At 49.6% G+C, this 24,398-nt stretch overlaps 1 protein-coding gene across 1 annotated transcript in view; it reads left to right on the top strand.

Moving 5' to 3' along the window:
- Nucleotides 1-24,398, top strand: part of LOC147105803 (protein tyrosine phosphatase domain-containing protein 1) — a 77,458-nt gene that overhangs the window by 37,394 nt on the left and 15,666 nt on the right. Inside the window, exons 4-8 of the mRNA XM_086010564.1 lie at nucleotides 9,869-9,987; nucleotides 13,932-14,069; nucleotides 19,361-19,974; nucleotides 21,341-21,574; nucleotides 23,256-23,399. Of these exons, the coding sequence (XP_085866690.1) occupies nucleotides 9,869-9,987; nucleotides 13,932-14,069; nucleotides 19,361-19,974; nucleotides 21,341-21,574; nucleotides 23,256-23,399 (1,249 nt within the window). The remainder of the gene's footprint in view (nucleotides 1-9,868; nucleotides 9,988-13,931; nucleotides 14,070-19,360; nucleotides 19,975-21,340; nucleotides 21,575-23,255; nucleotides 23,400-24,398) is intronic.

Genomic DNA, 24,398 nt, shown 5'->3' with positions numbered 1-24,398 from the left:
GAGTCAGCACGGGGTTAATCAGAGAGAGTCAGCACGGGGTTAATCAGAGAGAGTCAGCACGGGGTTAATCAGAGAGTCAGCACGGGGTTAATCAGAGAGTCAACACGGGGTTAATCAGAGAGAGTCAGCACGGGGTTAATCAGAGAGTCAGCACGGGGTTAATCAGAGAGAGTCAGCACGGGGTTAATCAGAGAGAGTCAGCACGGGGTTAATCAGAGAGAGTCAGCACGGGGATAATCAGAGAGAGTCAGCAAGGGGTTAATCAGAGAGAGTTGGCACGGGGTTAATCAGACAGATTCAGCATGGGGTTAATCAGAGAGAGTCAGCACGGGGTTAATCAGAGAGAGTCAGCACGGGGTTAATCAGAGAGAGTCAGCACGGGGTTAATCAGAGAGATTCAACACGGGGTTAATCAGAGAGAGTCAGCACGGGGTTAATCACAGAGAGTCAGCACGGGGTTAATCAGGGAGAGTTAGCACGGGATTAATCAGAGAGTCAGCACAGGGTTAATCACAGAGAGTCAGCAAGGGGTTAATCAGAGAGTCAGCACGGGGTTAATCAGAGGGAGTCAGCACGAGGTTAATCAGAGAGTCAGCACGGGGCTAATCAGGGAGAGTCAGCACGGGGTTAATCAGAGAGTCAGCACGGGGTTAATCAGAGAGATTCAGCACGGGGTTAATCAGAGAGATTCAGCACGGGGTTAATCAGAGCGAGTCAGCACGGGGTTAATCAGAGTCAGCACGGGGTCAATCAGAGAGTCAGCACGGGGTTAATCAGAGAGTCAGCACAGGGTTAATCAGAGAGTCAGCACGGGGTTAATCAGAGAGTTAGCACGGGGTCAATCAGAGAGTCAGCACGGGGTCAATCAGAGAGTCAGCACGGGGTTAATCAGAGAGATTCAGCACGGGGTTAATCAGAGATAGTCAGCACGGGGTTAATCAGAGAGAGTCAGCATGGGGTTAATCAGAGAGAGTCAGCACGGGGTTAATCAGAGAGTCAACACGGGGTTAATCAGAGAGAGTCAGCACGGGGTTAATCAGAGAGAGTCAGCACGGGGTTAATCAGAGAGTCAACACGGGGTTAATCAGAGAGTCAGCACGGGGTTAATCAGAGAGTCAGCACGGGGCTAATCAGAGACTCAGCACGGGGTTAATCAGAGAGAGTCAGCACGGGGTTAATCAGAGACTCAGCACGGGGTTAATCAGAGAGAGTCAGCACGGTGTTAATCAGAGAGTCAGCACGCGGTTAATTAGAGAGAGTCGGCACGGGGTTAATCAGAGAGTCAGCGCGGGGTTAATCAGAGAGAGTCAGCACGGGGTTAATCAGAGCGAGTCAGCACGGGGTTAGTCAGAGAGTGTCAGCACGGGGTTAATCAGAGAGAGTCAGCATGGAGTTAATCGGACAGTCAGCACGGGGTTAATCAGAGATTCAGCACGGGGTTAATCAGAGAGAGTCAGCACGGGGTTAGTCAGAGAGATTCAGCATGGGGTTAATCAGAGAGTCAGCACGGGGTTAATCAGAGAGAGTCAGCACGGGGTTAGTCAGAGAGAGTCAGCACGGGGTTAATCAGAGAGAGTCAGCACGGGGTTAATCAGAGAGTCAGCACGGGGTTAATCAGCGAGTCAGCAGGGGGTTAATCAGGGAGAGTCAGCACGGGGTTAATCAGAGAGAGTCAGCACGGGGTTAATCAGAGAGAGTCAGCACGAGGTTAATCAGAGAGAGTCAGCACGGGGTTAATCAGAGCGTTAGCACGGGGTTAATCAGAGAGAGTCGGCACGGGGTTAATCAGAGAGTCAACACGGGGTTAATCAGAGAGATTCTACACGGGGTTAATCAGAGAGGGTCAGCACGGGGTTAATCAGAGAGAGTCAGCACGGGGTTAATCAGAGAGAGTCAGCACGGGGTTAATCAGAGAGAGTCAGCACGGGGTTAATCAGTGAGTCAGCACGGGGTTAATCAGAGAGTCAGCACGGGGTTAATCAGAGAGAGAGTCAGCACGAGGTTAATCAGAGAGAGTCAGCACGGGGTTAATCAGAGAGAGTCAGCACGGGGCTAATCAGAGAGTCAGCACGGGGTTAATCAGAGAGAGTCGGCACGGGGTTAATCAGAGAGATTCAGCACGGGGTTAATCAGAGAGAGTCAGCACGGGGTCAATCAGAGAGTCAGCACGGGGTTAATCAGAGAGTCAGCACAGGGTTAATCAGAGAGTCAGCACGGGGTTAATCAGAGAGTCAGCACGGGGTCAATCGGAGAGTCAGCACGGGGTTAATCAGAGAGAGTCAGCACGGGGTTAATCAGAGAGAGTCAGCACGGGGTTAATCAGAGAGTCAACACGGGGTTAATCAGAGAGTCAGCATGGGGTTAATCAGAGAGAGTCAGCACGGGGTTAATCAGAGAGTGTCAGCGCAGGGTTAATCAGAGCGAGTCAGCACGGGGTTAATCAGAGAGTCAGCACGGGGTTAATCAGAGACTCAGCACGGGGTTAATCAGAGAGAGTCAGCACGGGGTTAATCAGAGAGTCGGCACGGGGTTAATCAGTAAGAGTCAGCACGGGGTTAATCAGAGAGAGTCAGCACGGGGTTAATCAGAGAGAGTCGGCACGGGGTTAATCAGAGAGAGTCAGCACGGGGTTAATCAGAGAGTCAGCACGGGGTTAATCAGAGCGAGTCAGCACGGGGTTAATCAGAGCGAGTCAGCACGGGGTTAATCAGAGAGTCAGCACGGGGTTAATCAGAGAGTCAGCACGGGGTTAATCAGAGAGTCAGCACGGGGTTAATCAGAGAGTCAGCACGGAGTTAATCAGAGAGTCAGCACGGGGTTAATCAGAGAGTCAGCACGGAGTTAATCAGAGAGAGTCAGCATGGGGTTAATCAGAGAGAGTCAGCACGAGGTTAATCAGAGAGAGTCAGCACGGGGTTAATCAGAGAGTCAGCACGGGGTTAATCAGAGAGAGTCAGCACGGGGTTGATCAGAGAGAGTCAGCACGGGGTTAATCAGAGAGTCAGCACGGGGTTAATCAGAGAGAGTCAGCACGGGGTTAATCAGAGAGAGTCAGCACGGGGTTAATCAGAGAGTCAGCACGAGGTTAATCAGAGAGAGTCAGCACGGGGTTAATCAGAGAGTCAGCACGGGGTGAATCAGAGAGAGTCGGCACGGGGTTAATCAGAGAGTCAACACGGGGTTAATCAGAGAGAGTCAGCACGGGGTTAATCAGAGAGAGTCAGCACGGGGTTAGTCAGAGAGAGTCAGCACGGGGTTAATCAGAGAGTCAGCACGGGGTTAATCAGAGAGAGTCGGCACGGGGTTAATCAGAGAGAGTCAGCACGGGGTTAAACAGAGAGATTCAGCACGGGGTTAATCAGAGAGGGTCAGCACGGGGTTAATCAGAGAGAGTCAGCACGGGGTTAAACAGAGAGTCAGCACGGGGTTAATCAGAGATTCTGCACGGGGTTAATCAGAGAGAGTCAGCACGGGGTTAATCAGAGAGATTCAACACGGGGTTGATCAGAGAGAGTCAGCACGGGGTTAATCAGAGAGAGTCAGCACGGGGTTAATCAGAGAGTCAGCACGGGGTTAATCAGAGAGTCAGCACGGGGTTAATCAGAGAGAGTCAGCACGGGGTTAATCAGAGAGAGTCAGCACGGGATTAATCAGAGAGTCAGCACGGGGTTAATCAGAGAGAGTCAGCACGGGATTAATCAGAGAGAGTCAGCACGGGGTTAATCAGAGAGTCAGCACGGGGTTAATCAGAGAGTTAGCACGGGGTTAATCAGACAGTCAGCATGGGGTTAACCAGAGAGAGTCAGCACGGGGTTAATCAGAGAGAGTCAGCACGGGGTTAACCAGAGAGAGTCAGTACGGGGTTAATCAGAGAGAGTCAGCACGGGGTTAACCAGAGAGAGTCAGCACGGGGTTAATCAGAGAGAGTCAGCACGGGGTTAATCAATGTTTCCTGGCTTGGGGTCCAGGGCATGAAGTTGGGTGGTGAGCAATTTGGTAGGAATGGGTTTAAAGGAGCAGGAGAGCGTGTAATGGATCCATCTGCGTTGGAAATGGCTTGAGGGCAGTGCAGGGCCCAGACTTGGTGTTCAAGGTGAAGCAGCAGAGGAAACTGAACAGATGAGCCTAGTAATTGGATCACGCTGTGCCTGTTTTACAGCCGTATTACAGGCGTCTAAGGGTGTTGTGCGCGTGCTCGTTCCGCACCAGAATGTCGCCACCCGCCATACCAGTAAAGGCTCTTCTATAGGTGACCAGGGCTCGAGCTTGGGGCAGGAGTTGGGTCCTTTGCTAATACAGGATCTGATGGTTGTTGGAGGCCCCCTGCAACATTGGATTGTGCGCCGTGCACCGTGAGCCGTGAACCATGAGCCGTGCACCGTGAACTGTTCACCGTGTGCTGTGAGCCGTGCACCGTGAGCTGTGCAACGTGAGCTGTTCACCGTGAGCTGTTCACCGTGAGCCTTGCACAGTGAGCTGTTCACCGTGAGCCTTGCACCGTGAGCTGTTCACCATGAACCGTGCACCGTGAGCTGTTCACCATGAGCCATGCACCGTGAGCTGTTCACCGTGAGCTGTTCACCATGAGCCATGTGCCGTTCACCGTGAGCCGTTCACCGTGAGCCTTTCAGCGTGAGCCTTGCACCGTGAGCCGTTCACCGTGAGCCGTTCACCGTGAGCTGTTCACCATGAGCTGTTCACCATTCACCGTGAGCCGTGCACCAGGAGCCGTGCACCGTGAGCTGTGCACCGTGTGCTGAGCTGTGAACCGTGAGCTGTGAGCCGTGAGCTGTGCACCGTGAGCCGTGAGCTGTGCACCGTGAGCTGAGCTGTGAGCCGTGAGCTGTGCACCGTGAGCCGTGAGCTGTGCACCGTGAGCTGTGCACCGTGAGCCGTGCATCGTGAGCCGTGCATCGTGAGCCGTGCACCGTGTGCTGTGCACCGTGAGCCGTGCACCGTGAGCTGTTCACCATGAGCCGTGCACCGTGAGCTGTTCACCGTGAGCTGTTCACCGTGAGCTGTTCACCATGAGCCGTGCACCGTGAGATGTGCACCGTGAGCTGTTCACCATGAGCCGTTCACCATGAGCCGTGCACCGTGAGCTGTTCACCATGAGCCGTGCACCGTGAGCTGTGAGCCTTGAACCGTGACCTGTGAGCCGTGCATTGTTCACCATGAGCCGTGCACCATGAGCCGTGAGCTGCACACTGTGAGCCGTGCACCGTGAGCCGTGCACCGTGAGCCGTGCACCGTGAGCTGTGAGCCATAGAAACATAGAAGATAGGAGCAGGAGTAGTCCATTCGGCCCCTTGAGCCTGCTCCGCCATTCAATGAGATCATGGCTGATCATCCAAATTCAGTACCCTGTCCCTGCCTTCTCCCCATATCCCTTGATTCCTTTAGCATTAAGAAATATATCCAACTCCTTCTTGAATATATTTAATGAATTGGCCTCAACTGCCTTCTGTGGTAGAGAATTCCACAGGTTCACCACTCTCTGGGTGAAGAAATTCCTCCTCATTTCTGTCCTAAATGGCTTACCCCTTATCCTTAGACTGTGACCCCTGGTTCTGGACTCCCCGGCCATCGGGAACATCCTTCCTGCATCGAGTCTGTCCAGTCCTGTCAGAATTTTATAAGTTTCAATGAGATCCCCTCTCATTCTTCTAAACTCCAACGAGCATAAGCCCAATCGACCCAATCTCTCCTCATACGTCATTCCTGCCATCCCAGGTATCAGTCTGGTGAATCTTCGCTGCACTCCCTCCATGGCAAGAACATCCTTCCTCAGATAAGGCGACCAAAACTGCACACAATACTCAAGGTGTGGTCTCACCAAGGCCCTGTACAACTGCAGTAAGACATCCTTGTTCCTGTACTCAAACCCTCTCGCTACGAAGGCCAACATACCATTTGCCTTCTTAACCGCCTGCTGCACCTGCATGCTTACCTTCAGCAACTGGTGCACAAGGACACCCAGGTCTCGTTGCACTTCCCCTTCTCCCAATCTATTGCCGTTCAGATAATAATCTGCCTTCCTGTTTTTGCCACCAAAGTGGATAACCTCACATTTATCCACATTATACTGCATCTGCCATGCATCTGCCCAATCACCCAACCTGCCCAAATCATACTGGAGTTTCTCGGCATCCTCCTCACAGCACACACGCCCACCCAGCTTTGTGTCGTCTGCAAACTTGGAGATATTACAGCTAGTTCCCCGTTTTCTCTCTACCACCTTTTTTGAACAGTGGGGTAACATTAGCTACCCTCCAATCCATGGGAACTGTTCCAGAGTCTATCGAATTTTGGAAGATGACCAGCAATGCATCTACTATTTCTAGGGCCACTTCCTTAAGTACCCTAGGATGTAGATTATCAGGCCCTGGGGATTTATCGGCCTTCAATCCCGTCAATTTCCCTAACACCATTTCCCTACAAATACTGATTTGATTCAGTTCCTCCCTCCCATTAGACCCTATGTTCCAGACATCTCTGGGAGGTTATTTGTGTCCTCCTTTGTGAAGACAGAACCAAAGTATGTATTTAATTGGTCTGCCATTTCTTTGTTCCCCATTATAGCCGTGAGCAGTGAGCTGTTCACTGTGAGCCGTGCACCGTGAGCTGTGAGCCGTGCACCGTGAGTCGTGAGCCGTGAGCTGTTCACCGTGAGCCGTACACCGTGAGCCATGCACCGTGAGCTGTTCACCATGAGCTGTTCACCATGAGCCGTGCACAATGAGCTGTGAGCCATGCACCGTGAGCCATTCACCATGAGCCGTTCACCGTGAGCTGTTCACCGTGAGCTGTTCACCATTCACCATGAGCCGTGCACCTTGAGCCGTGCACCGTGAGCTGTGAGCCATGAGTCGTGAGCCGTGAGCCATGCACCGTGAGCGGTTCACCATGAGCTGTTCACCATGAGCCGTGAGCCATGCACCGTGAGCCATGCACCGTGAGCCGTTCACCGTGAGCCGTTCACCGTGAGCTGTTCACCATGAGCTGTTCACCGTGAGCCGTGCACCATGAGCCGTGCACCGTGAGCTGTGCACCGTGTGCTGAGCTGTGAGCCGTGAGCTGTGAGCCATTAGCTGTGCACCGTGAGCTGAGCTGTGAGCCGTGAGCTGTGCACCGTGAGCCGTGAGCTGTGCACCGTGAGCTGTGCGCCGTGTGCCGTGCACCGTGCACCGTGAGCCGTGCGCCGTGAGCCGTGCGCCGTGCGCCGTGCACCGTGCGCCGTGCACCATGAGCCGTGCGCCGTGAGCCGTGCGCCGTGAGCCGTGCACCGTGAGCTGAGCTGTGAGTCGTGAGCCGCGAGCTGCGGTCGGTTTCTTCAGGCGCTCAACAGTCCTTAAAGGGACCGACCATGGGAAGCTGCCAATGGGACAGTAAGCTTTCATTTTCTTTCGTTACTTTTTTACGGAACCGGGAGAAGCAGCTCCACATTAGATCCACAGCCCACAGCTGGCCCCTATTCTCCCTCCCCTCGCCCTCCCGATCACCCCCTCGCTCTCCCTCCCGATCACCCCCTCGCCCTCACGATCACCCCCTTGCCCTCCCGATCACCCCCTCCCTCTCCCTCCCGATCACCCCCTCGCCCTCCCGATCACCCCCTCGCTCTCCCAATCACCCCCTCGCTCTCCCTCCCGATCACCCCCTCGCTCTCCCGATCACCCCCTCGCTCTCCCGATCACCCTCTTCCCCACCCACCCGATTACCTCCCCCCACCCTCCCAATTGCTTCCCTCTTGATTACTCCCACTCTTCTGATTACCTCCCCCTCACCTTCTCCCGATTACCCCCTCTCCCCCACCCTCACAATTACCCTCCACTTCCCCAATCTCCTAATAGAGTGATTATTTGCACGAACATGGGCGCAGAACTTTAACACTGTCCCGCCTCCACTGGAGCCATGCATGCGCACCCAACCTTGCAACTACACCTGCACACCAGAGGTTCCAACCACGCATGCACCCAGCCTGCAGCCTCAACCACGTCAGAAGGTTAGGAGACCAGAGCGGGGAGAGGAGGGGATCGGAGCAAGTAGAGGACAGGGGATCAGAGGGGGGAGAGGAGAGGAGCTCGAGGGGAGAGGAGAGGAGCTCGGAGGGGGCTAGAGGAGCTCGGAGGTTGGGAAAGGAGCTCAGGAGAAAAGAGGAGCTGGGAGGGTGGAGAGGAGCTTGGTGTGAGAAGGTCAGGAACTCGGCAGAGGGGAAGGTCAGGAACTCAGGGGGAGAAGGTCAGGAACACGGTGGTGGCGGGGTGGGGGGAGCGCACGGAGAGAACAGTGGGGATAGGAGAAGAACGGGATCGAGATCTAAAGGGGGGGCAATGAGAGCGAGAACATGATCCAGATGGGAGGACGATCATGTTCTGCCCCTTCTGTTGGACGTGGATCATGTTCTTCCAACCCTACCCCCACCACCTTTACACCCGCACCACGTTCTCCCTCTCCTCACCCCTAGACCTGGATCACACTCTTGACCATGAATGGCAGTGAGTTGATTTCTCGGAAAGCCCAGCACGTGCGGGGCAAGTGATATAATTGGACTAGACGAAAGCCAGAAGTCATGACACTGTCACTATTCACCTCGTACCCAATAAACCTGTTAACAATCCGTGACCGAGACACAATGTCCCCTCAGTCACCGCAGCTCTTACCCAGAGTGTTTAGTTTGACGGAGTGATTAGCGACAGTGTGGGTACTTCCAGTTTCCGATTGACCCGTGATGTCATCCTGCGTATGAGCCGGGCCGCTCGATGATGTCATTCTCAGCGCATGCTAAAAATCTACGGTTCTGCTAGTGATGTCACTTGCAATGACGTTGAATGAAATGCGCCTCACTAAACCAACCTTGCAGCTCAAATGATGTAAAATAATCACTGTGGATTTCACTCAGCAAATCAGGCAGCATTTACGGAAAGAAAACAGAGTTAACATTTCACGTTCTGATGAATGGTCATCGACCTGAAATGTTAACTCTGCTTTTCCCTCCACAGATGCTGCCTGACTTGCTGAGCATTTCCAACATTTTATGTTACATCACTCAACTGACAATTGGAAGGAGGTCGACAGGGCAGGCTGTACGTGGCCGAGTGAGAGTTATCTTTTGTTTTCTAGGTGACCCTCCACAGTAACATGAAGAGGTCATTGTCATGGCTGCACTGGAGCTGCTTCACTGGAGCAGCCTACCTGTGACAATGACAGGATCAAATTACACATTGCAGAGACTGACTTACTCTCCAGCAGACAGGATCAAATTACACATTCCAGACAAACTGTTGGGTGTGCCTTTTCCTTCAAGGGGACCAATCAGAAATCTGGTCCAACCCACTTGTGGTGCGAATAAACGCAGTCATCTCTTGATTACTTCCCCGCAGATTGCCTCCCCCCGCCCCCCCCGAAACCAGACTCTCCTAGTGACCTCGGCTGGCATTGCAGTCTCTGGGTCTGTGACTGGTGCTCGCAGTTCGCCGGTTGTTGTTGAGTTTTCTCCTCCCTACTCTAAAGGACACTGAGGCCAATTATAGATCCTCCCCCCACTCACCCCCCCCACCTGCTAGTCCTTCAATACAAACATGATTCCAGTTGAACACAGACCCTGCCAGTACACTTTACACCTAATCCCAGCCTATTACCATCTCATCTAGCTTCAAATCTCTTTTACTTCTTTTGTTTCTTTTATTCTTTTGTCCGATCGCAGCCCTGCCTCCGATCTAGTTTCTTTTCTTTCCAGTTTTGAAGAAGGGTCCAACCCGAAACGTCAACTCAAATTTCTCTCCACGGATGTTGCCTGACCTGCTGAGTTTTTCCAGCATTTTCTGTTGTTATTCCGTAAGAACCGAAGCTGTTTCCTTTCTTCCCACAGGTTAAACATCAAGTCCGTGATAAACCTGCAAGTACCTGGTGAGCATGGTCATTGTGGAGACCCCTTGGAGTTAAAGAGTGGGTTTTCATATTTACCAGAGACCTTCATGGAGAATGACAGTAAGTCTCATCACACAGGCCCTATGACCCTGGAAAAATGCAATGATATTGTTAATAACTCCCCGATGTGGACAAAGATAAGGATGGCATTTATTGTTTATCGCCTGGTAGATTAGCCCTGAAACCTTGTGCATGGATCGCTGAAGCCTAGGCGTACCACTCCCGGTTTGCTGATAACCCAAGGGCAACACAAATTGACACTCTCCCCCACCCCCGACTCTTTGACCCGCGCTCCCATCGAGCGAGACACCCGCCGGGAACAGTCTCCTAACCTTGGGAACTATAGTGTCCCCTGCAACAGGCCTGTTGGTTTAACTTTAATGTGGAGAAGCTGTAACCATGGCAACCTGCCACCGCATGCAAAAGATATTGTCCTGTTACATGATTCTATATAATGAAAAGAAAGTCTGGCGGAAACATTTGTCCCCTTTAATATCAATTTGGTGTGAATTTAACGCAGGGAATGTCAGATTCACTTTAATCTCTGAGGATCGGATGTGAAATGAGTTTGGCCAGTCTCAACCCACTTCTTGTGGGCTTGATCTCTGGCACAAAAAAAATCCATGATTAATTGTAAGTTTGGCTCACTTGGTAGCGCTCTCGCCTCTGAGTTAGAAGGTCATAGGTTTAAGTCCCACTCCAGAGACTTGAGCACGTAACCTAGGCTGACACTCCCGGTGCAGTACTGAGGGAGCACTGCAGTGTCAGAGGTGCTCTCTTTCGGATGAGACATTAAACCAAGGCCCTGTCTGCCCTCTCGGGTGGATGTAGAAGATCCCGTGGCACTATTTCAAAAAAGAGCAAAGTTCTGCCAACATTCCTCTCTCAATCAACATCACTGAAACAAATTAACTGGTCATTCATCTCACTGTTGCACACTAATTCTGTGTTTCCGTTAATACAACAGTGACCACAGCTCAACAGTAATTCATTGGCTGTGAAGCACTTTGATACGTCTTGAGGATGTGAAAGGCACTATATAAACGCAAGTCCTTTCTTTATAATCGGAACTAGATTGACAATCTCACTTGCAGAAGCTTCAGTTTACCTGTTGTGGTTTAATGGAAATGTGTTACTCTGACCCAATAGTGGGTGAGGGTAGGACTAAAGCTCAATGGCATTGGCAGGCTGGCACAAACTGGGCGCAGGGGACGAGCCTGTGCTGGAACAAGTAGGCCCGGGGCCCACCCAATATTGAACGCTGACCTATTTGGTGCTGGTCCCTTTGAGGCCCGCCTGTTAGGCTACGTGTTGACCAAGTTTTCCTGAATGCAGCCGGCCTGACGAGGGAAAGGAGGCATCAAACAGGCCTTAAACTCCTTATTCACATATGACAAGCACTTACCGCCTGTTTCAGGCATGGGCCCTAGACGCCTCTTTTGATGCCTATTATATACCAATATAGCAGCGGTGCACCTCCGGCTCAGAATGTGTGCACGCTGCCCGCCATATTGGAGTCTTTATAAAACCGCACAGCGTCATTGAATTTCCAACCGATGTATCTAACCTGTGCTGTACCTGCCCTGGGAGTGTTTGATGGGACAGTGTAGAGGGAGCTTTACTCTGTATCTAACCTGTGCTGTACCTGCCCTGGGAGTGTTTGATGGGACAGTGTAGAGGGAGCTTTACTCTGTGTCTAACCCGTGCTGCACCTGCCCTGGGAGTGTTTGATAGGGCAGTGTAGAGGGAGCTTTACTCTGTATCTAACCCGTGCTGTACCTGCCCTGGGAGTGTTTGATGGGACAGTGCAGAGGGAGCTTTACTCTGTATCTAACCCGTGCTGTACCTGCCCTTGGAGTGTTTGATGGGACACTGGATGCCTAGAATGGGAAGTATTTAATTGCCAATAGTAATTTATCTTGATGAACACAAAAAGATGCATGATTCCCCTATGCCATCTCTCCTCTCCCTCCTTACATTCATTCACACAGCAAACAGGTCCTGCAGGCTCCAGTTACAGGCTGACACTGTAAGCTCCCTGCCAGTAATTAAAGATCTCCGTTTCTATTTACACTTGGCTCAGCAGTAAGTGTCCTTGTCTAAGGGATCGAATACACAAGGCTAGCTATCACTTCCCTGAATGTCTGGGAGATGGGGACTGAGCTCGTTGTCTGGGCTTGTTGGCTGACACTGATTACCAGGACTGCGAAGCTCATGACTTATAAATGATTATTATAATTATTTTTTTATTGTGTATATAGACTAGCGCATCAATTCTGTGGTTTAACGGACTCAAGTCCTCCCAGATTAAATTACTCGGAATGCGCTCCTTTATTGTCTCTGCACGTGGATCCTGTCAGGCCAGCAGGCTGTCTAATCATGGGCTGCACCGTTCAGTTTTTGAATCAGCAAGAAAGGAAAGGAGAGAGAGAAAGTAAGAGAGAAGGAAAAGGGATAGAGAAAGAATGTCAGAGAGAGACAGAGAGCTAGCGAAAGAGAATGAGAGAGAGAAAGACAGGCCCCAGATGGAATCTTATCAAATCTGTCAGAAACGTCTCAAAGTGTTTTCATCAGACAAATTACTTTGACATTATGTATGTAAATGTTGTGCACAGCAGGATCCCACAAGCAGTAATGAGATAAATGATCAGTTAATCCATTTTTTGGTGATGTTGGTTGAGGGCGTGAAAGTGTGTGTGAGTTTGAAAGAGTGTCTATATGAAAGTGAAAGTGCGTGTGTGAGAGTGAATATTTTAACAGTGAACTGTGAGTTAGTGCGTGTGTGTGTGTTAGGCTGGTGCCTGGGTGAGTTAGTGTGTGTGTCTATAAGAGTGTGTGATGTGCCTTCAATAACCACAAAACTAGAAGTTATAGACTTTAACAAGTTGGCTTTTAATCACTAAGATCAGAGCTAACATCTCAACACACCGACTGGCTCACAGGAATGAGTCATACAGATCCTGAGATCTTTAAGTAAGAGAAGTCAGGGGCGGAGCCAAGAGCCAAGACCTGGAACCTTCCAGGTTAGTCAGGAAAGAGGAAGTGAAACTATACACCGTGTGGGGGAGGGTAATATACATGAGTGCAAAACGAATACAGGCAAGACAAACAGATTTCATTACAGTGTGTATAAAGAAAAAAGAAAAAATTGCATTTATATAGCACCTTTCACGACCTCAGGATGTCTCAAAGCGCTTTACAGACAATGAAGTACTTTTGAAGTGCAGTCACTGTTGTAATGTAGGAAATGCGGCAGCCAATTTGCACACATCAAGCTCCCACAAGCACCAATATGATAATGACCAGATAATCTGTTTTTGTTATGTTGGTTGAGGGATAAATATTGGCCAGGACACTGGGGATAACTCCCCTTCTCTTCTCCATGGGATCTTTTACGTCCACCTGGGAGAGCAGACGGGGCCTCGGTTTAACGTCTCATCTGAAAGACAGCACGTCCACCAGTGCAGCGCTTCCTCAGTACTAGATTTTTGTGATCAAGACTCTGGAATGGGACTTGAAATTCAACCTTCTGACTCAAAACGTTAGGCTGGTGCCTGGGTGAGTTAGTGTGTGTAAGTGTGTGTATACGTTAGGTTGGTGCCTGGGTGAATTAGTGTGTGTGTAAGTGTGTAAGTGTGTGTATACGTTAGGTTGGTGCCTGGGTGAGTTAGTGTGTGTGTGTGTGTGTGTGTGTAAGTGTGTGTATACGTTAGGTTGGTGCCTGGGTGAGTTAGTTTGACTATCTGAGCAGCAGAGTGTGTGCCTGTGTTTGACAGAGGCTGAGACACAGTGGGCACCTGACTGGTTTGTGTATCCTGCTGTAGTTTAGATGGGTACAGTGTCACTGTGCTACAGACACACACCTCATAGTAGACTGACTGCTACAAGGATACTCAAAATAATTGTATTAGGAGCCGGACTTCTCCCAGTTTGTTATAGGGAGGAACTTCCTTTCCTGGTCCACTGGCCCTCTTTTATATCCCACCCTCTTTTCTCATTTGCAGTTTACTTCTTTAACTTTGGAATGGCGGATTTCGGAGTCTCCTCGCTGGTTCGTGTGCTGGACGCAGTGAAGGTGACAACGTTTGCCGTACAGGAGGGGAAGGTGGCTGTGCATTGCCATGCGGGACTCGGGAGAACAGGTCTGTCAGGAGAACAGTTCCTCTAATAAAGTTGCTAGAGACACACAGCAGGTTGATCAGCTCCTGAAAGGGAGTTATAGAGAGGGATCTCGTGTCAGAAACTGACCCCACTTCACAACCAAAAGGTTGCTGGGGGTCAATTAAAACTTTCTAGACTGAGGTCGATAGATTTTTGTTGGGTAAGGATATCAAGGGAGATGGAGCAAAGGCGGGTGGATGGAGTTAGGATACAGATCAGCCATGATACAATTGAATGGTGGAACAGACTCAAGGGGCTGAATGCCTCCTCCTGTTCCTACGTACATACACTGGGAAAACTTGTTCTATTCCTCTCGTGTCAGCCGTGCCTCAGTGGTTAGCTCTCTCGCCTCTGAGTCAGAAAGTCATGGATTCAAGTCCCAATTCAGAGCCTTGAGCACAAAATCTAGGCTGATACTCCAGTACAGTACTGAGGGAGTGCTGCACTGCTGAAGGTGCCGTCTTTCGGATGACACGTTAAACCGAGGCCCCGTCTGCTCTCTCAGCTAAAAGATCCCATGGCACTATTCAAAGAAGAGCTGGGGAGTTCTCCCAGGTGTCCTGGTCAATGTTTATCCCTTAACCAAAATCACCTAAAAAAAACAGATCATCTGGTCATTATCGCATTGCTGTTTGTGGGACCTTGCTGTGCGCAAATTGGCTGCCTCGTTTCCTACATTACAACAGTGACTACATTTCAAAAAAAGTAGTTCATTGGCTGTAAAGCGTTTTGGGACATCCTGAGGTTGTGAAAGGCGCTATAGAAATGCAAGTAACTAATCGAGCAGACCGGTTGGTTACCTGTGATGTGTTATCAAAAATAGTTACGGACTCACTCATTCCGTGTAATCGGGTGCAACAGATTTGCTGATTTTTTCTCAATGGGTATTGAAAGTGAAAGCTGATTGAATTTCAGGGTGTATATTCCAATCAGCGCAGCTTTTGATACAAACACTTAGTGACAAGATTCTATCTATGGGTAGCCTCAATTGATCCTGAAACAATCAACAGAACTCGCAGTGGATCACTCACTGAGCCCTAATGGCTGCACCATCCGCTGGTGAAAGACGTCAGAGAGGAGACAGCAGAGGCTCTGGTCACAATTTTTCAAGAAGAGAGAAGATAAACTGGGTGACTATAGCCAGTTAGTCTAATGTTAGTAGTGGGAAAAATCTTAAGTATCCATGATTCATAGAATTACATAGAAATTAAGACTTCTCCTTAGAACCCACTTGACCTCGTCCTCACCAATCTACCTGTCGCAGAGGCATCTGTCCATGACAGCATTGGTAGCAGTGACCACCGCACAGTCATTGTGGAGACAAAGTCCCGTCGTCACACTGAGGGCACCCTCCATCGTGTTGTGTGGCATTACCAGCGTGCTAAATGGGATAGATTCAGAACAGGTCTAGCAGCTCAAAACTGGGCATCCATGAGGCGCTGTGGGCCATCAGCAGCAGCAGAATTGTATTCCACCACAATCTGTAACCTCATGGCCCGGCATATCCCTCACTCTACCATTACCATGAAGCCAGGGGACCAACCCTGGTTCAACAAGGAGTGCAGAAGAGCATGCCAGGAGCAGCACCAGGCGTACCTAAAAATGCGGTGCCAACCTGGGGAAGCTGCAACACAGGACTACATGCATGCTAAAAAGTGAAAGCAGCATGCTATAGACAAGGCTAAGCGATCCCACAATCAACAGATCAGATCAAAGCTCTGCAGTCCTGCCACAACTAGTCGTGGATGGTGGTAGACCAGTAAACAACTAACGGGAGGAGGAGGCTCCAAGAATATCTCCATGATGATGGTGGAGCCCAGCACGTGAGTGCAAAAAATAAAGCTGAAGCGTTTGCAACAATCTTCAGCCAGAAGTGCCGAGTGGATGATCCATATCGGCCTCCTCCTGAGGTCCCTAACATCACAGAAGCCAGTCTTCAGCCAATTCGATTCACTCCACGTGATATCAAGAAATGGCTGAGCCCACTGGATACAGCAAAGGCTATGGGCCTTGACAACATCCCGGCTGTCGTGCTGAAGACTTGTGCTCCAGAACTAGCCGCGCCTCTAGCCAAGCTGTTCCAGTACAGCTACAACGCTGCCATCTATCTGACAATGTGGAAAACTGCCCAGGTATGTTCTGTCCACAAAAAGCAGGACAAATCCAATCCGTCCAATTACTGCCCCATCAGTCTACTCTCAATCATCAGTAAAATGATGGAAGGTGTCATCGACAGTGCTATCAAGCGGCACTTACTCACCAATAACCTGTTCACCGACGCTCAGTTTGGGTTCCGCCTGGACCACTCGGCTCCCGACCTCATTACAGCCTTGGTCCAAACATGGACAAAAGAGCTGAATTCCAGAGGTGAGGTGAGATTGACTGCCCTTGACATCAAGGTAGCATTTGACCGAGTGTGGCACCAAGGAGCCCTAGTAAAACTGAAGTCAGTGGGAATCGGGGGAAAAACTCTCCACTGGCTGGAGTCATACCTAGCACAAAGGAAGATGGTTGTGGTGGTTGGTGGTCAATCATCACAGCCCTAGGACATCGCTGCAGGCGTTCCTCAGGGCAGTATCCTAGGCAGAACCATCTTCAAAACTGCTTCATCAATGACCTTCTGTCCATCAAAAGGTCAGAAGTGGGGATGTTCGCTGATGACTGCATAGTGTTCAGCACCATTCATAACTCCTCAGATAATGAAGCAGTCCATGTCCGCATGCAGCAAGACCTGCATGACATTCAGGCTTGGGCTGATAAGTGGCAGGTAATATTTGCGCCACACAAGTGCCAGGCAATGACTTTCTCCAACAAGCGAGAGTCTAACCACTGCCCCTTGACATTCAACGGCAGTACAATAGCTGAATCCCCCACCATCAACATCCCGGGGATCATCATTGACCAGTAACTTAACTGGACCAGCCACATAAATACTGTGACAATGAGATCAGGTCAGAGGCTGGGTATTCTGCGGTGAGTGTCTCACCTCCTGACTCCCCAAAGCGTTTCCACCATCTACAAGTCACAAGTCAGGAGTGTGATGGAATACTCTCCACTTGCCTGGATGAGTGCCGCTCCAACAACACTCAAGAAGCTCGACACCATCCAAGACAAAGCAGCCCGCTTGATTGGCACCCCATTCACCACCTTAAACATTCACTCCCTCCACCACCGGCGTACCGTGGCTGCAGTGTGTACCATCTACAAGATGCGCTGCAGCAACTCGCCAAGGCTTCTTCGGCAGCACCTCCCAAACCCGCGACCTCTTCCACCTAGAAGGACAAGGGCAGCAGGCGCATGGGAACACCACCACCCCCAAGTTCCCCACCAAGTCACACACCATCCTGACTTGGAAGTATATCGCCGTTCCTTCATCGTCGCTGGGTCAAAATCCTGGAACTCCCTCCCTAACAGCACTGTGGGAGTACCTTCACCACACGGACTTCAGCGGTTCAAGAAGGCGGCTCACCACCACCTTCTCGAGGGCAACTAGGGACGGGCAATAAATGCTGGCCTTGCCAGCGACGCCCACATCCCATGAACGAATAAAAAAAAAGAGAGAAGGTTAGGAGGTGACCTAATAGAGTTTTTCAAGATGATGAGAGATTTTGAAAGACTAGACAAAGAAAAACTATTCCTTCTGCGAGTGGGACAATAACCAGAGGTCATAGATTTAAAATCATTGGTAAAAGATCTAGAGCGGAGATGAGGAGAAATTTTTTCACTCAGAGAGTTGTCGGGATCTGGAAAGCTCTACCTGAAAAGGTGATGGAAACTGATTCCATAAATAATTTTAAAATGGAGTTGGACAGGTACTTGAGGATGAGGAACTTACAGGATTACGGAAAAAAAGCAAGGGTGTGGGGCTCAGCACGACCGCACTTTCAAAGAGCCACCATAGGCACGACGGGCCAAATGGCCTCTTTCTGTACTGGAAGTTTCTATGATTCTATGTGTTAAGTCCGTGAATGATTGAGACACGGACTAGCAGGAGAGAAAACAAACAGATCTTTACTGGTGAAAGGCATAAACGAAACTAAACAACAGAGGCTCTCTAGCGCCTTTTATACAGGGGTGGTCACTGCCGGTACTGCAGTCTGAGACCAGTTATTCTCTTAAAGGTACATACACAACACTATGATTCTAACCTGTTCTTAAATATTGACATAGTCTCTGCTCCACTGGTGCATTCCACAGCCACACAACCCTCAGTGTAAAAAAAAATGTTCCTGCTCTCTGTCCTAAATCTCCGACAATTAATCTTATATTTATGTCTCCTCAATGTGGACCCCTCAATCACTGAAAACAGTCTGCTTCCATCTACCCTGCCACAACGCTTCATAATTTTAAACACCTCTATCAAATCGGCCCGTACTCTCCTCTGTTCTAACAGAAACAGCCCAATTCTTTAAGTTATTCTTTGTATTTGTATTTCCTCATACCAGGCAGCATGCTGGTGAATCTGTGCTGTACCCTCTCCATTGCTTCAACATCCCTCCTACAGTGTGGACCTACCTCAATGCTGCACACAGTACCCCAACTGTGGTCTTACTGAGGTTTTATATAGATTCACCATTACATCTCAATTCGAGATAAAATTATTGAGCAGGTCAGCCAGCATGGATTTGTAAAAAGCAAGTTAGTGTTTAACAAATAGAATTCTTTTGAAGAAGCGACTGATTGGATAGATAGAAAGTGCAGGAGATGTAGTTTATATGGTTGAGTTTGGAGCAGTTTCAACCCAATAGTTGACAACCGACCCTTGACTTTTCCCGTGAACACACAGTTACACTTAACTCAGCATGAGATGGAACTAAGAGAAGGAAATTTACGTAAATACTTTGGGTCATTCAGCATCTGTAAAGAGAAGAGGCAGGAACTCACTGGGTTCAAAGATATGCAAAGTGTTCCGTTCTTCATCCCCGATTTCCATCGCTCCACCATTGGTGGCCGTGCCTTCAGCTGCCTAGGCCCAAACTCTGGAATTCCCTCCCTAAACCTCTCCCGCCTCTCTACCTCTCTCTCCTCCTTTAAGTTGCACCTTAAATCCTACCTCTTTGACCAAGCTTTTGGTCACCTGTCCTACTATCTCCTTATGTGGCTCAGTGTCAATTTTTGTTTGATAACGCTCCTGTGAAGCACCTTGGGACGTTTTACTAGGTTAAAGGCGCTAGAAAATGCAAGTTGTTGTTTTAACCCTCACTTCACTGAGCACAAAAAAAACCATCCAAAATAATAGAAATTCACCGTCCCTTTCCTTGCTCTCCGACAGGAGTCCTGATCGCCTGTTACCTGGTTTACGCCACGCGAGTCAGCCCCTGCGAAGCCGTACACTTTGTCCGAATCAAGCGCCCCTGCTCCATCCAGACACGCACTCAGATTAACCTGGTCTTTGACTTTGCCCAGTTTGTGGACTCTCACAGGACGGTTTTCACCAACGTGAGTTCGCACGCCCACCCCGCCACCCTGCGGCAGCACCTCCACCGCCAGCGACACCTCCTGCATGGCTACGAGGCACGGCTTCTCAAGCACGTGCCCAAAATGGTGGACTTCGCCTGCAAGGGGCTTCTGCAGGCGGCGTTTGACAGGCAGGACTGCGTCACGGTGCAGGGGGAGATACAAAGGGAGGAGAGCAACCGCACCTTGACCCTGCACATCAGAGAGACCATCACTTCCTTCATCACCTCGCCAGACTTTCTCCAGGAAAACCAGGAGCCAGAAGACGCTGACAATGCGCTGCGGCCTCCCGCAGGTGCGGCTGGCTCGTTTGAACCGGGCACTTTGCCCACTGGGACAACAGAGACTCAACCCAGCGAAACGCCAAGATTATCACGGCCCCTCAGTGACTCCAACCTCTCCGGAATCACTCACACACATCAAACACAGGTAACCTGAGACATGGCAGGGCCAGGTCACTGTCAGGGATCGACTGTAACCCAGGACCCGTACCGAGCAACAAGGAGAGTTCCTGGGAGTGAGTTACAGAGTGAGTTACAGGCTGGGATCTGATCCAGGGGTTTGGTTGGTTTATATATAGAATAACAGATACCTGGGAGTGAGTTACAGGCTGGGATCTGATCGAGGGGTTCGGCTAGATGTAGTCCACGATAAGGTAGAGAGTGCATGGGCTGTGGAAGGAGATTAAATGCGTTTGTAGACTCTGTGATAGGGTAGAGTGTACATGGGCTGTGGAAGGAGATTAAATGGGTAGGAGAATCCATGATAGGGTAGAGTATACACGGACTGTGGGAGGAGATTAAATGGGTAGATAAAGTCCACGATCGGGTAGAGTGTACATGGTTTGTGGGAGGAGATTAAATGGGTGGGTAGAGTCCATGATAGGGTAGAGTGTACACGGGCTGTGGGAGGAGATTAAATTGGTGGGTAGAGTGCACATTGGCTGTGGGAGGAGGTTAAATGGGTGGGTAGAGTCCATGATAGGGTAAAGTGTACATGGGCTGTGGGAGGAGATTAAATGGGTGGGTAGAGTCCATGATAGGGTAGAGTGTACATGGGCTGTGGGAGGAGATTAAATGAGTGGGTAGAGTCCATGATAGAGTAAAGTGTACACGGGCTGTGGGAGGAGATTAAATGGGTGGGTAGAGTCCATGATAGGGTAGAGTGCACATGGGCTGTGGGAGGAGATTAAATGAGTGGGTAGAGTCCATGATAGAGTAAAGTGTACACGGGCTGTGGGAGGAGATTAAATGGGTGGGTAGAGTCCATGATAGGGTAAAGTGTACATGGGCTGTGGGAGGAGATTAAATGGGTGGGTAGAGTCCATGATAGGGTAAAGTGTACATGGGCTGTGGGAGGAGATTAAATGGGTTTGTAGACTCTGTGATAGGGTAAAGTGTACACGGGCTGTGGGAGGAGATTAAATGGGTGGGTAGAGTCCATGATAGGGTAGAGTGTGGGAGGATTAGTGTTGCTGGGCCGAGTGGCCTTTTCTCATTCTGTGTCTGCCGATGTTTTGATGTTGGCTATGAAATGGCATAGCTGAGGTCGAAGGGTTTCGCTGCGAGATGGAAAAGGATGAGTTTTTTATTTAAGATGCTTCCTGACTTTTAATATTGGCCAAGGAGAGCAGTGGTCAGTTTTAGTAACCTGGTAGTTATGTCACTTTTCTGGAGGTTCAGTTTAACATTGACATAGAGCAGGGACAGATGAAAGCTGCGGACAATTTAACACTCTCAGTCCCACCAACCCAAACATGTTGAGTGACTAAACCTGTGGTAAATTCTCCTTTAAGGACGCCAGTGGGCAGCGGCCTTTGTCAGTAGGTCAGAGTCGAGCTGAAACTTCGGAGCTTGTCCTCGATGGGCTGAACAATCCAGTGAAACATTCCATCAGCTGTGAAGGGAAGGGGAACTTTGTGGGAGACAGGAGCCTGGCACCGACTGACCAGACAGCAGGAATCATCCTCCCCAGACAAGGAAACTCTCTACTGACCAACTCCAGCCTTGTGTCTACAGCCGAGAGGAAGGTATGGACTGGCATCGAGAGAAGGTATAGTGATAAAAGTCAACCCACACCACACACACGCACACTGGACCTGCTTTTCCCCTTTGTCCTTTACCCACTTTGATCTTGTTTTTTTAAAAAAAAATTGACCTCTTGCCAATCACCTCAACTTCTGCTTTATTCAAGATGTTTAATCTTTGCTGAGGTACAGTTACTCAATAGGGATGGCATCTTTCGGATGAGACGTTAAACCGTCTGCCCTCTTACCGTGGACGTGAAAGACCCCACGGCACTATTTCGAAGAAGAGCAGGGGAGTTCTTCCCGGTGTCCTGACCAATATTTATCCCTTAACCAACATCATTAAAAACAGATTATCTAATCATTTATCACATTGCTGTTTGTGGGAGCTTGCTGTAGGCATATAGACTGCCACGTTTCCTACATTACAACAGTGACTACACTTCAAAAGCACTTCATTGGCTGTAAAGTGTTTTGGGACGTCCTGAGGTTGTGAAAGGCGCTGTAGAAATGACTGCAAAGGGGGATCATAGTCGCTCCCAACCCTGTCCTCGCTAGATGCCCACACACGAGCGCGTTCTTTGCAGCAGAGGTCACTGGATAGCAAATGGGTGGGTTCACTTCCCCCCCTTAGCGATACTGAGCCCCAGTGTACCTCCCTTACTGTTACCCCATCTGTGATTGGCTAACTCAGCACAGACCAAGGATCAAACTTGGGTCTCAGATACTCATTGGATAAATCCATTGATCTACTGTGGTTAGCTTATAGATTCCTGGTTGAGCTCTGGTCAATAAAGAAAAAGAAAGAAAGGACTTGCATTTTTATAGCACTTTTCATGATCTTAGGATATCCGAAAGCACTTTACAGCCAATGAGTTACTTTTTTGGAGTGTTGTAATGTAGGAAATGCAGCAGCCATTTTGCACACAGCAAGGTCCCACAAACAGCAATGAGATAAATGATCAGATCATCTGTTTTAATGATGTTGGTTGAGGGATAAATTTTGGCCAGGACACGGTGGAGAACTCCACTGCCTTTCTTCAAAATAGTGCCATGGGATCTTTTACGTCCATCTGAGAGGGCAGACGGGGCCTTGGCTTAACGTCTCATCTGAAAGACAGCATCTCTGACAGTGCAGCACTTCCTCAGTACTGCACTGGAGTGTCAGCCTGGATTATGTGCTCAAGTCTCAGGTGGGAATTGAACCCATGACCTTCTGACTCAGAGATAAGAGCGATACCCACTGAGCCACAGCTGACACCTGTTCCTTTGAGGAATGACGTTCACAGGGCGCATTGGCCAGGAAATCGCTGTCCGGCAGCCCCTGTTTTCTTCCCAACTATTCTCTGCTATTTCCCAACTGATGTGTCCAGGGAGTGTAGCTGCCTCCTGGGAATGGTCTATTGGTAATGGGCCCTAACGCCTCCACTGACGGAGGGTCAGAGATTGGAGTGGGCCCCACATCTGTCTCAATCTGAGCTCTGGCTAATAGTGTAAACTTGCACAAGTGATGCTGCGTCAGATTAGGTGGGTACTGGGGGAAGGGGCAAGAGGGACACCAGCCCATAGTGTCAGTCCCTGAGCTTGGTCGCTAGTGAGGGGTCTGGGAGCTGCTTGCAGGGTTGGTCACAAACCAATCGCAAAGCCTAGAGTCTGTCATTTTACTCTTATTTTTATTCTTTAGGGCAAAGTCCGTGGGAGCCCCTCAGTAAAAGGATCAGTCAGAAAAACGGATGGACATGGGTCTCTCCTGGAAACGGTTGCCAGGGCGATGTCAGAAGGACCACCAGTGCAGAGCGACTTGTTGACTAAAGTCCATCTCTGGCAGGTAATGAGTCAGCGGGCGTTGTCCGCTCTGGGATTGTTGATTCACTCAAAGGCAAATTAGATCAATTTCTTTCAGAAAATAATATTTTAGGATACAGTATGTGAGTAATTTGAGACATGGCATGTGGTAAGTGTAGCATGCTCAGGAGGAACAGGTGACTTTGGACCTATGGTGCCCAAAGCTCTCCACCGCTGGGGGTTTTCCTCGCCTCATGGCTGGATCTGTTGTAGCCTAAATGATAGAGATTGATGGCTATGATTAGTCAACAACTCCATTATTATTGTATAATGCTTGCCAGTATTTATCCCTCAATCAATAGCACTAAAAAAACAGATTATCTGGCCATTAGGACATTGCTGTTTGTGTGCGCAAAATGGCTGCCACATTTCCTACATTACAACAGTGACTACACTTCAGAAGTACTTCATTGACTGTAAAGCGCTTTGGCCCGTTCTGAGGCCGTGAAAGGCGCTATATAAATGCAAGTCTTTTTTCTTTTTATCAGGAAGGCAGAGGGCGACTGTGGTCTTTTTACGTCTATGCCGGTGTTTATGCTCCACACGAGCCTCTTCCCACCCCTCTTCGTCTAACCCTAACTACATATCCTTCTATTCCCTTCTCCCGCATGTGTTTATCTAGCTTCCCTTAAAGGCATCTATGCTCGTCGCCTCAATTACTCCTTCTGGCAGCGACTTCCACATTTCTTATTGGATTTATTAGTGACTATCTTATATTTAAGGCCCCTAGTTTTGGACTCCTCCACAAGTGGAAACATCTTCTCTACGTCTACCCTTCATAAGTTTAAAGACCTCTATTAGGACGCCTCTCAGCCTTTTCTTTTCTAGAGAAAAGAGTGAGTGACCCTCCCTAGAGGACTGCGGAAGGTGCTACCATGTGGTGTACTGGGAGACCTCTCCAAGATTTTTGATAAAGTTTATCGGGAAATATTATGAGTTAATCTCCAAGCTGTGAGATTCAGGGTGAATCTTGGGAATGGCC

Source organism: Somniosus microcephalus, chromosome 17 (assembly GCF_052327205.1).
Source record: "Somniosus microcephalus isolate GS21.2 chromosome 17, FLI_Smic_1.0, whole genome shotgun sequence".
Taxonomy (NCBI): Eukaryota; Metazoa; Chordata; class Chondrichthyes; order Squaliformes; family Somniosidae; genus Somniosus; species Somniosus microcephalus.
This window is presented reverse-complemented; position numbering and strand designations above follow the sequence as displayed.